The sequence below is a fragment of the Dermacentor albipictus genome, chromosome 1 (genome assembly GCF_038994185.2).
Source record: "Dermacentor albipictus isolate Rhodes 1998 colony chromosome 1, USDA_Dalb.pri_finalv2, whole genome shotgun sequence".
Lineage (NCBI taxonomy): Eukaryota > Metazoa > Arthropoda > Arachnida > Ixodida > Ixodidae > Dermacentor > Dermacentor albipictus.
The window spans coordinates 353,012,949-353,025,167 of NC_091821.1; the positions used below are offsets into that span (position 1 = coordinate 353,012,949).

Genomic DNA, 12,219 nt, shown 5'->3' on the forward strand with positions numbered 1-12,219 from the left:
CGATGAATATTCAATAGAAATTTCTCGAGCGCATATATCGCAGACGGCCTTGAATCTAATTGACCCGAGTGATGTTGATGGCGCTTTACTTTTATTTTTAGAATGTGACTAGAAACTGCGACACCATTTTGCGCTCCTAGTGTGAGCCTTTAATGGAATACCACAGCAGAACCGTCTAAACAATGGACTATACAAGAAGACGCGTATAGTGACGTATGAATATTCGTTACGCCATAAATGTCAGAGTATAGGTCCTGAGTGATACCTTAGCCGCACGCGTAAATTGTGAATTGGGATTAGCATAGTCGCGCAGCTGAATTACAGTGTGCCATTTTAAAAGTGTCACATCTCTCTGCGACAAGCTTTAACCGAAACCACGAGACGCTCAACATCGTATTGCACATCTCGAAGGAAATCAGGCAGCATTGAGACCCACGCTGGCACATGACACTAATTTGCTGTGGAACCAATTCCTGATTACTTTATCTCATTTTAGTTGATTTTATCTGTTCTTTCTAAATCTCTCACTTACTCATTTTCTTTCTGTATAGAACAAAGTAAAATTTGCTTCTTTTTATTCCTAAATGCAAATATTTTTTGAATGCTTTGAGAATATTTAAAATCGTCAACTTCGCACAAGTAAACATAAAATTCGAGCAAGGTAATGGCAAATTTCTGCCCCCGCGGGCATAGTACATAGGCATAAAACATGAGGACTTGCGTAGTGAAGCACGTCACTTAGGTAGCCATACTCTACAGGCCGTATAGCGATCATTCGCACTTTCTGGAGAGCCTTGTGCACTCAAAGGAACTGTTTGCTGTTTGCTTCCAATGCTCCATGTGTGCTTTTAATAAACAACGCTTCATAACGTACTATGTAATGACAGAAACTTGCTAAGTTTAGAAATACTGGGATGCGAACATCGTATTATTTTAATTGTGACAACGGCTGTTCATTATTCGAAAACTGTTCGAAAAGTATTCGATATTCGAATATTCGATTCGCTGCTGGCACCATTCGAATCGTATTCGATTCAGTCCCAAAATTAACTATTCGCACATTCCTACCATTTACACAGTATAGAAAACGCGAAAGCTAGTTTTGTCTTCTTTCTTTCATTGTAAACAATCCCTCAATTTCCGTGAACGTGCTTTTAACTACTTGAGTAGGATACGGATGCAGTTGTTGTAAGTGGCACACTATCAAGTTCACGGTAAATTATATACTGCAAGCACTTCTTTAACACATTCAAACGGCACCGAAACTGATGACCTTCACTTTTATACCGGCGTCTCACAGAGTTGCAAACGTGACGCCTGATGAATGAATGAATGAATTCTCTACTACCTCAGCGTACATAAAAAACTGCACGTCATCGTTTCAAGAACACGTGCTATTCGTATATTTTTTCTCGTCACTTGGTGTCCCATTTCCGCCAAGTATTCGTATCACAATTAGGTATAATCACCCGCCGTGGTTGCTCAGTGGCTATGGTGTTGGGCTGCTGAGCACGAGGTCGCGGGATCGAATCCCGGCCACGGCGGCCGCATTTCGACGGGGGCGAAATGCGAAAACACCCGTGTGCTTAGATTTAGGTGCACGTTAAAGAACCCCAGGTGGTCAAAATTTCCGGAGTCCTCCACTACGGCGTGCCTCATAATCAGAAAGTGGTTTTGGCACGTAAAACCACAAATATTATTATTAGGTATAATCGGGCCACATTTCTAACTCTTTCTCAGGCACTACTCGCATGCAGAAAATAATAACGAAAATGACGCAGACGCGCCAAGTTTTATGATAGCATAAAGGCACGTGTTTATGCTAGAACTGAGAAACAGAACGTAGAAGAAAATGCTTTGTCTGGTAAGCCGAGGTAACAACGTATTAGAGGCACCATCGAGGGGAAGTTCTCCTTTTGTATTGGGGAACTTAAGTGACAGACCAGAGAGCACCGAACGAGACGATCAATCTAACCACACACACACATACACACACACAAGAAAAATCTAATCGTTCGCGCCCGCGTAAATCCTTTAATAGGTGCACATGGTAAGGACCAGCCCGATATGAAACTTTCCTTACACGTGCGAGCCTTTTTCATTGAGTCGTCTCCGCCCTCGGGGTGTGGATATCGGCGATTTTCGGTTTCAGCAATTGTCTCTCTTTAAACCTTAGCGCGCCGTGGGTTATTCTCTTCCGATTCCCCACGTCCATTCACAATGTTGTCATCTATCACGGCGCGCTTACAAATCGTCACCGGCAAAGAATGCGCGCACTTGCTGTTCTGACAGAACGCGTCGTCTCTCCCCCGGGAGGTATACGTGTGTACACGCTCACGCCCTGCACTTATCCACATTCCGAGGTGCTCCATCACCATCAGAACTGACAAGTGGGCCCCGCCACACCATCCTCGGCCTGATTTTTTTTCCCCACTCCTTTTGTCTCCCTATAGCTCTGTCTGTACAGCTGACGATAGCCGCCTGAATACGCCGCTTTTCACCTTACGTGACACCTTGTGTGTGCGGGACGATAGGAACCCTGTCATTCGTGGCAGTTAAGCATTCTTCCTACGTCGAAGAACATGCGGCGGGGAATAGTTTTTTTTTTTCCCTAAAGCAAGGAATTATCTAGTCTGAAGTTAGAACACTTCGCTTCCTTGTGTCTTTGGCAGCCGTGAGCTAAAAAGAAAGAAAGAAAGAAAGAAAGAAAGAAAGAAAGAAAGAAAGAAAGAAAGAAAGAAAGAAAGAAAGAAAGAAAGAAAGAAAGAAAGAAAGAAAGAAAGAAAGAAAGAAAGAAAGAAAGAAAGAAAGAAAGAAAGAAAGAAAGAAAGAAACTTCAAGTGTTCCGCTGGGACCTCCTTCATAGAAGCCTATTTGTAGCTTTCTTAGAAATCATCCGAACAATCCTGATTAATCCAACTGAGCTGGACATGTGACATTTCTAAATTTGCTTGAGGGAAAAAAATAAAAATAAAAATAAACAAGAAATTATTTTTGTACTGAGAATCTCTATTCAGCCTCTTCATTTTAACGTTTCGGAGGAACCACATGACTTACGAAGTGTTGAACTGAATCATGGAACTGAAATTGCTTGTACAACTTTGTATACAAGCACTGAAACATAGGCGGTTATAAACTACAAGCTGCCGCGCTGAATTACAGCCTTTGATACTTTCTTATAAACTTGCAGTGGAGCACTTGGAGGATGTGCGAATGACAGACTGTACTGTGTTTTCGCCGCTGGTGCCAGAAACACTTTTGTGTGCTTGTGACATGCTTGTATGTGCACAGTGCATGTTAATATTTTCTGCTTGCTTTTCCTATTTACTGTTGCTTAAGTAACGAAGTTTGAATTTAGGGATAGGCGGCTCTTACGTGATCAGTAATGTTTCTATACCATGTTATCTCGACCAGCATTTCTTGCACCATCATGAATTGTGCTTATTAAAGTCATGGTTTTACTAGTGTACCTTCCAACATCTGGTGACAATGATCGTACAGCAAGAAGACTAAAATGAAAAAGAAAAAGTCGTACGTGCTCTTCCTGCATAGCATTGACATGTGAAATTAGTGAACACGGGTACAGGAACGTCAGTTCTAAGTGCCTAACGCCAAAAGACGTATGACATTTCCATCGCCTTTCGGCTTTTAAGCTCCTATACAGAGATGCATGTCTATACAACAAAGCACATAATCTTTCGGTGGGGTGAAAACTGCCCGTACAGGGAGAGAAAAAAGAGCAAGATCTTTCGCTACCCCGAGCATTAGTTGTGAGTCAAGGAGTCCACCAATGCGTGGTGCAGAATGTGCTGCATTCTAGTGCGGCACATTCTTGGTTCTGCACCAAGTGCTGCACTTCATTCCCCGAGCATTCTGAATGCCCGAGGGGTGAAGTATCTAAACTATCCCGTGGTTTCCGCATTCCGAAAACTTTTGCGGGCATATTTCATACATCTGCACATTTTATCGGTGGTCCCAACAAGTTATATATATATAACAGCTTTGTCGTTTTGTGTGGCTTCCTCTCACGGGCTCTGTCGCCGGGAACCCGCAGGCTTACGAATTAGATAATGGTGGAAGGACAGTGCGCATGATTTGAGAAATGTGCAGTGCTCGTAAATTGGCACGCGAACAGATTTCGGTGCACGTTAAGGAAGCCCGTGTGATAAAAACTAATCAGGAGTCCTTCTATATGGCGCGCCTCAAAGTAAGAGTTATATCATGTAAAACTCCATAATTAAATTAATTTGAAGCGCGGGCAGCAGCTAGTGCTTTTTTACGCATTCTTCGAGGCGCAATCGCTCGGTAGGACCGGTTTTTAATCAAGGGATAATCTTAAGTGTGTACGTTTTTGGAGTTTGAATGAAGCCGCTAATCCAAGTGCAGGTGAAACTGGAAAGGCAATATTGGATTGAAGTAGTTTCAAAATATTTAGCGTTCGAATTTGTGAACACTATACGTGAATGTTATTTCTTGACTACTTTTTCTTTTGGCTAATAAGCATTCATCTTATTCAACCTACTTTTAGCTGTCGAGGGAGTTATTGAATATTCAAGGGCCCCAGAGGGGACAGTATTCTCACCATACTGGACTACATGATGAGTCGTTTGAGCCTCCTGCGGTCTTTCACATTGTATATGGGCTATTTCCAAGTTTCTCTTCCACAAATTTTTTAGAATCACTATAGTTTTCAGAAGTTTAATAATATGGTAGCGTTGTTAAGGATGAATCTTCCACTCCAGCCCTCCCACATGTCCCTATGACACTTTAACACCTATCTTTAAGAGAAATATTTAAAAAGATAGTTTCTCCTCACTATTATCTGATGAGTGGATCATTAGTTCTGGCTGGCGGAAAGTGAAAATTTCAATACTCGCCTGTAAACAGGAAGATTCTATTAGCTTCCCCATTCACCATGCTTCAGTCTTTGAACTATAATGATGTTATCAAACGTAATAAAATATCTGCTTTTACTAAAATACGAATACTGCTAGGTGATACGCTTAGGCTAAACAATGACAGTACCAGCTCGGCGCGAGGATCGAACAAAACTGTACCGTGTGCCTCGTGAGAAACTGAGGCAGCTGTCTCTCCAACGATGTTGGATCTCTTCAAAAATGTAGATGTGCTGACCTCGCATTGCATTTCTCATAAGCGTCTGAAGAAATGCTAATCATAACATAAAAAAAAAAACACTCAGCACTGCAGGCTAACCAAGAATTAATTCTGGGAGGGGGGGGGGGGGAGGGTGTTTCCAGCCTGCGATACATTTCGGGGATACGACGAGCTGCTCGTAAGCGGCCTGTCAACCTCCTCGCGGCTATCATTAAAATTTCGGGTGATGTTTCGACACCCAGGCGCAAAACATTGCCTACGCCATCCGATGAACCTGCAGCTTTAACTTTCTTAACATTCGCGCAAGCCTGACGCACTTTAGGTCAGAAAAGAAGAAAAGTGAAAATAACGAGGGCGTAGATATTAACGCACTTGTTGAAGATCCCAACTAAAGATTGAGACGGACACCACACCTGAAGAAAGTCACTGAGCTGCGCTTAACCTTGAGGAGGAGGCGCGAAGAAGCGGCACAAGTTCCAGCTGCAACGTCGTTTTCCTGCTGTTTTGCACCGCATGCGTCTCGAACGTGTATGTGCACGCGTATACTGCGTGCGGCCACTTCGGCCGGAAACTGAAACTGCGCGCGGTTACGTGGTCTCCGGCAAAACGCTGCTCGAAAACCATTATGTGCCGCTGCGAGACACACTCTCCGCGCACACTGCGTGCGTGCACTCGCGTGCAGCCGCAGCACACGCGTCAAACGTCTTCACCGCCGCGTGTTTGTTTGTGTATACGCGATTACTGGTGTATATACGTGCGCCCGCGCTGCACGCGTGCGTTATAAGGCACGCAGCTCGATGGCCAAAATGGCAGGTTCCGTTTCGAACGCAGGGGTGGCGGCGACGGACGGGTCGCTTCGCGAAGCGGCTGTTCTTTCGGGGAATCCGCGGGCGCCCATTATCCGAAGCGACGGTGCGAAACATTACTTCGTGTACATTCGCGCCTCCGTGGCCACGTATGTGCGCCTGTGAGTGGCGTTACACGTGTCTCACAATGTGTGTGCGCAGTCCGTCCGTTCAAGTTGGAGGAGGCGAAAAACCTGCTCCTTTTTAAATTTTTTTTGTCTCCTGACGCTTTGTCCCTGCGCCGACGCGTCATTGCCAGGTGGGTTTCGCCTGGACGAGTCCATTGCGTTTTGCAGGCTTCGCTCTTTGCGTAGGTGTCTGCAGGCGAGCTGTGTGGCAAATAATTTTCTTTAGGAGTCGTTATATACGGGATATTGAAAGGATTATCCATCTTAAATAAGCTTTAAACAGGGCACGCGTCATTCATTGTCGCTGCACCAAGAAAGAAATAACAATCTCCAGTTGCACCTACACATAAGGTCACCTTGCCCATACGTTTTAATGTGTGTGCGCAAACCATACATTAAGTATTGAACTTCTCTTGGTGACATTTGCTTTTCGGTGGGAAGGCGCCACAAAAAACGCAATGTATTGGATAGGCGTCATGCCAGTAGAGACAATACGAGTATGTTCGATGGAGAAACATTCGATGAGCAATGCATGAGGTGGGACATTTTCTCAAGGCCACAGCGTTGTTTTTGGCATCGAGAAGCGGTGATTTCTTTGAGGCCACGAAGTTTCGTGGAACATGCTTACATTGTACGCCTGCTAATAGAACCAGAGGAAGCCCTGTGATCGCATACGGCACAGCACGATAGAGCGCTTCCGAAAGTGACTGTCCCTGCGACGTCTTCGTTCCTTGGCGCGATCGGGCAGGTTTGTTTGCTTGCCTGACGAAATATTACCCTACTTGGGTTGCGAACTGTTTCGAAGGACGAGGAACGTGTATGAGAAAGACAAACTTGGAACGCGTTCAAGTGAAAAGGCGGGTGACCCGCGAGTTCATTGAATCTGGTGTTAGCTCTCGTATTATTGGCGCTCTGCCATCGATCGTCCCAGCCGATAAGGCGCCGGAGGCCGACGCCACGGAGCTGATTTACAATGCAAAGCTGAAGGAGTATCTTTCCTCCGTCCGCGAACTGGTGGGGGAATATCACTGCGCGGGAGGGAAACGCCGGAGAAGGATGAACGGACGCCGGCGTGGCGGCATCGGCTCGCACGATACCGATCAGCGGGGCATAATTAGGCGGCCCGGATTATGCAGAGTCGTGACCTGAGAAGGGAGGACTTCGGAGGACGAAACTACGCAACAACCCGTTACTGAGGGAAAGAGACAGTGACGACGACGCCCTTGTCCGCGGCGTCGAGCGCGCGCGCATTTGGTTTCTCAATGGCTAAAGGCGCTCGCAGCAAAAGCGGTGATCCCGAGTGGAACGGTCACTCACCACCATCTAGATCCTCGGCCTCGGCCCGGTTTGCGTTTGGCCACATTGTCGGAGCCCACTGCCTCTGATCCCGGAGGCAGACAGCAGAAGCACAAGAGGAGGATGACCATCACGAGCACGACGGTAGACCACCAAGACGACGACGACGACGACGTTGTTGCCCAGCGTTGTCGGTGCGGCGGCGCGGTGGAAGACCGTCGCGGCGCCATAGCGGAGCCGCTCAGCGTCGTACCCTGGCCCGAACCACACCTCGACGCGCGGCTGTCGTCCAGGGCGAGCGCATGTCGGCCGTACCTGTCCTGGACCCTTCTGGATCCGGGCCGTCTCCACGTTCGCGCAGATGCCCTTTTTTTTTTTCTCTCCCTCGCACTCTCTCCCCGCGCCGTGTCGTCTTTCTCTTGTTCTTCCTCTGCCTCTCTCGGAGGGGGGGGGGGACCCCCCTCCCAGCCCCCGCAACACCCCCCACCTGGTCTCTGGCCTTTCTCTTATTTTTATTTTTCTCTTGCGCCTCCGATCGCGCGCCGCCGCTGCTGCCGACGGCGACGACGACGAGACGGCGAACTCGAAAAAGATTCATCGATTCCCCCTCCCTCCCTCCCTTGCACCCCCCCACCTCCGGAGGGCTTCGGCCAATAGGAAGCGAGGCGCGCCGCCGTAGCCTGCTTATGGGTGGCCCGACGAGGACCCCCCAGGATACCGGCCCCTTCACTGTTCCCTCCAATGAGAGCTGAGGTGGAACAGCCGACAACAAAAAGCCAGCGCCGTATACGCTTAACCTTTCCTCATACCGTTACCTTCCCCTTTGCTCGCGAACGTGTGTGTGTGTGTCCCCGGCAACTCCGGCTGCTGCTGCTGCCAGCCAGGCGCTGCCCAGGGTTGTCCTGCACGTGATGCGGCGCGCATGATACTATAAGCAGCAGCAGGGCCTTCAATTATGGAAGCTGGTCGAGGAGGGGGGGACGCAGCACCACTCGTTCGTGCAAGACAATCGCTTCCCTCGGTTTCCCCTCCCCGCACCACCCCGCAACCGACGCGGAATGCGCGACTAAAAGAGGGGGGAGGGACACGCTCGCGAGCAAGCGATTTGACGGGCGAGGGTAAAAATCGCGAAAGCCATTCGCAGACGTCGAAAGACGACGTCGTTGAGCGCGTCGGCGGCGGCGGCGTCGACCGGCGGTGGAGAAGGCTTCGGGACTTCCGACCGACAGCGCCGGGGAAGGGGGCCCACTCACTTGATTCACTTATTCATCGCGGACCGCGTTTCCGGTGCTTCGGCTGCCGCCCGAGTGCGCGCTATGTGTACGCCTGCTAGACGGATAAATCTGGTGTGAGAAAGAAGCAAACGATGAAGCAAGCAGTCGCGTATACGCAGTATCCTCTCGGCCACTGATGCGGGGCTTGCGTCACCGGTGTTGGTCAACGCGTGGCGCCGCTCAGACAGCGGAGTCACAAGCCAGAAAGGCTGATTGTAAAAGGTTCGCGGAAACATCGACGGAGCATGCGCAGATACGCGCCGGTGCGCGCTCTCTCTCTCTTTCTCTCTCTCTCTTTCTTTCTCACAAACACACACACATCTAGAGGAACCACCCTGCACATGGCGCCTTTTTTGTCGAGGCATCGGAGGTTCAACAACCAGCTTTTTAATTACGGGTTTTTTCCCCGCCTTGGTTCCTGACTACTCGCGAAAAGTTTGACAGCAGTCAGCAAGAAACAAGAATTCATGACCACGGTTTGCCCGAACTGTGGGTTTCCTTCTTCTCAGACTATAGGGTTTACAATTTTCAGCGTGAAACTGTCGAGTTTGACGGAATGACAGAAAAATGTCATTCGGGCACTGCCATACAGCTTCCTGTCGGGGAAATGAAAGGCCTGTAAACTAATATTTAGTATCAACAGCTGTCGGTGCAAGAAGTCACTATGGGAATCATGAAGCACGACACTTCTCTATAGCTGATGCCACATTTTCCCGAATAACTGCCAGTTTGTTCCACATGCATAAGTGAAAGTACATAACCATCAAATGACTCTCTATTTAATCGGCATACCGGTTTCATATCCGCATCACCTTCCCTATACTGGCGCGCATCACGTAAGGTTAACGAACACAAAGGGGCCTGAAAAAAAGTGTTTCTTCATGCAAGTGAATTCAAGCGAGACACGAACATATATTGGACTGTACACTCTAAGAAGAAAAGGAGGAAATGGGGTATTGAGGTTACTCCTTTAGGGGAGCAACTGATCTGCCACAACCATTCCTCCCTTTAGGGGGTAAGTGCGAGGGGATGAACTGTTACTCCCCATGCCGTTACTCCTCCGAGGACCAACAGTTGCTCTTTTCCGATGCTCCTCAAAGGAGTAACGGTCATTATTTCCGATGCTCCGCAAAGGTGGAATTAATGAAATTAGGCATTTATACGCTAATAAAAAAGATTACTGAGCTCAAAAAAAAAGAAAAAAAAGGGGCCCGGAAGCAGGATTCGAACTCACGTCCTCGCGCCCCCATGTTAGCTACTCTAACCACTGCACCACTAGTACTGCACTAGTACTGCACTCGTACTCCACAGCGTGTGGAGGACGCGGATGGCCGTGCGCAACGAGGACTTGAATTCGCGACCGGCACGAGAGTATTTCATTGAGAGTGTAGAATACTTGAGAGAAGTGTACACAGTTCAAACTGAAAAGCCTGAGTGGTACCCCCTTTTAGGGGAACTCTCTATGATAGAAACAACTGCGTTTTTAACCCCTTACGTGCTGAAGGTGATGTGACAGCACTCTTACAAGTGACAATGCACTGTATCTGCTTTTGTTGTATGCATAGCAGGCAATAAAGAAAAAAAAAACTGCACCACGGCAGATTGCTTGACGAAACTAGGAAACTGAGACAGGTTAAGCATCGGAACGCAGGTGCAGCAATGTAAACGCGACTCGGCATTTTGTGTATGTTGTGCGGGGAGAGTGTAACGTTGAGTGTACTTGCAACCATCAGTGAGTGCGAAAAGAAATATGCCCAAGTATTCTTAGGGTGCTTTAAACTGAGGCACTACACGATGTAAACGTGTAGCGAGCTCAAATGGGGCACCTAAGACGACAGAGACGGACAATTGCTCTGTCGCTTAGTGTGTCCCGTTTGAGCTACACATCGCTTCATTCAAGTTCGTAATCTCCATGGAACGGAAGGAACGTAGGTACTATTGACCAGCAAAATCTGGCAGTCTATCAATGACTTGCGCGTTTAATTTCTATCGCTCACTTATCTCACTTATGGGGTGCGCACGAAGGGCATGGCTCTTCACATTCCAACTTTAAATTTCACGCAATTTTCTCACGAAGAGGCAAAGTGCTGCTTTGCATATAGTTCAATGGACAGTGCACGAACTTCGAACTATTCACGATTTATAGACAATACAGTTTTTGCCGCATCACTGCACGACATGGACGAAAACAGCGGAGCGCATGGGGAGTAACTGTTGCCGTTCGTCCTCCCGTTCCTCTCTTTCCCACCAGGGACTAAACACTTACTCTCCAAAATTTGCACACGGCACGCACATCCATGCAGTTACTCCCTTGAGGGACGAAAGCGCCCTTTTTGGGACGAACTGCGCAGTTACTCCCGTTTTCCCCGGAATTCTTCTTAGAGTGTATATATCGACGTGAGGATTTTGAGATTGTATTTTAAACTGCGAAGTTTGTTCAATAAGTGGTATTCGATATGGTTGGACGCACGTCCTGCATTAGGGTAATTGTATCTATCATAACACTTCGTCACTAATAAGGCGACAATTTGTCAGTTTCGTGCGCTGTTCTATCAAATTTACATGCTTGGTCTCGAAAACAGAACGTGTCTGTACAGAAATGTTCATGCTCGCAAGTCGGCTGCAGTGCTGTGCATTTCGTTGCTACAGACGGAAAACATCAGCGTAGACATCCCAAGATAGCGACACTCAAAAGCTTCCGTAAGATAGTCTGTATACACTGCCAGGTCTTGTCTCTCACCTTGTATTTGTAACCAACCTCAACTCTGACTGTTACCCGCTTCGACCTCACGGCTGGGCGTACTTTATCTCTGTTGAATGCCTAATGCTTCTAAAATGTTACTGCATTTCTTTGTTTATTCCATCATTCACCTTTATCATGGGTAAGTCAGGTATGTACTTCACCAGGTCAGCGACTCCAGTTCTCATAAAAACCTTTTCTCAATGTTGTCCCCGGTATGCTGCCTTCATCTTGTCTCTGATGAAAATAGGCCCTTCAGATATACTAGAATCTACCTTAAATCCTCGCTCTTACCTAAAAAGAAATCATCTAAAAATAATGAAAAGAAAGCGCTCCCCAAATGTACGCCAAACTGTAAACGAATGCAAAGAATAAGAATTTAATGCTATATCCTCACTATATTATATATTTATAGTGAGCATACAGCGTTAAATTTACTAATCCTTGCATTTGTTTATAGTGCACTGTAAGAGAGTTTACGCCCTCAAAGGTGAATAAGTGTATAAATTAGTCTATAACTCATATATGCACCAATTTGGGGTGTAGGGGTGTGAGTTATAGATCAATTCAGACCTGTATTCACTTTCCAGGGTGTAAATTATTTTACAGTGTCACTCTACAGTTGCTATATCTTCGCACAGTTTCTTAACGCTTCGAGCGCTCATTCCTGCACATGTATATGAATAGCTTTATGTGGCAATGGCACATACACATTCTTGGGTGCGGGGTGGGAGGATTGGTCAAGAATATGGTAGCCTAAAATACAGCAAGACCTCGCAATAACGTAGTTGCAGGGGAAGGGGCGCACTTGCTTCGGCATA

At 47.2% G+C, this 12,219-nt stretch overlaps 1 protein-coding gene across 2 annotated transcripts in view; it reads right to left on the reverse strand.

Annotated features, from left to right (window-relative positions):
- Positions 1–7,699, reverse strand: part of LOC135918561 (protein Wnt-1-like) — a 60,921-nt gene extending 53,222 nt beyond the window's left edge. Inside the window, exon 1 of one of the 2 annotated variants that reach the window (XM_065452170.2) lies at positions 7,409–7,699. In XM_065452170.2, the coding sequence (XP_065308242.2) occupies positions 7,409–7,614 (206 nt within the window). In that variant the 5' untranslated portion in view covers positions 7,615–7,699. Of the gene's footprint in view, positions 1–7,405 lie in introns of both variants that reach the window. The other variant, XM_065452169.2, reaches the window with a different exon arrangement.
- Positions 7,700–12,219: the final 4,520 nt, after the last annotated feature.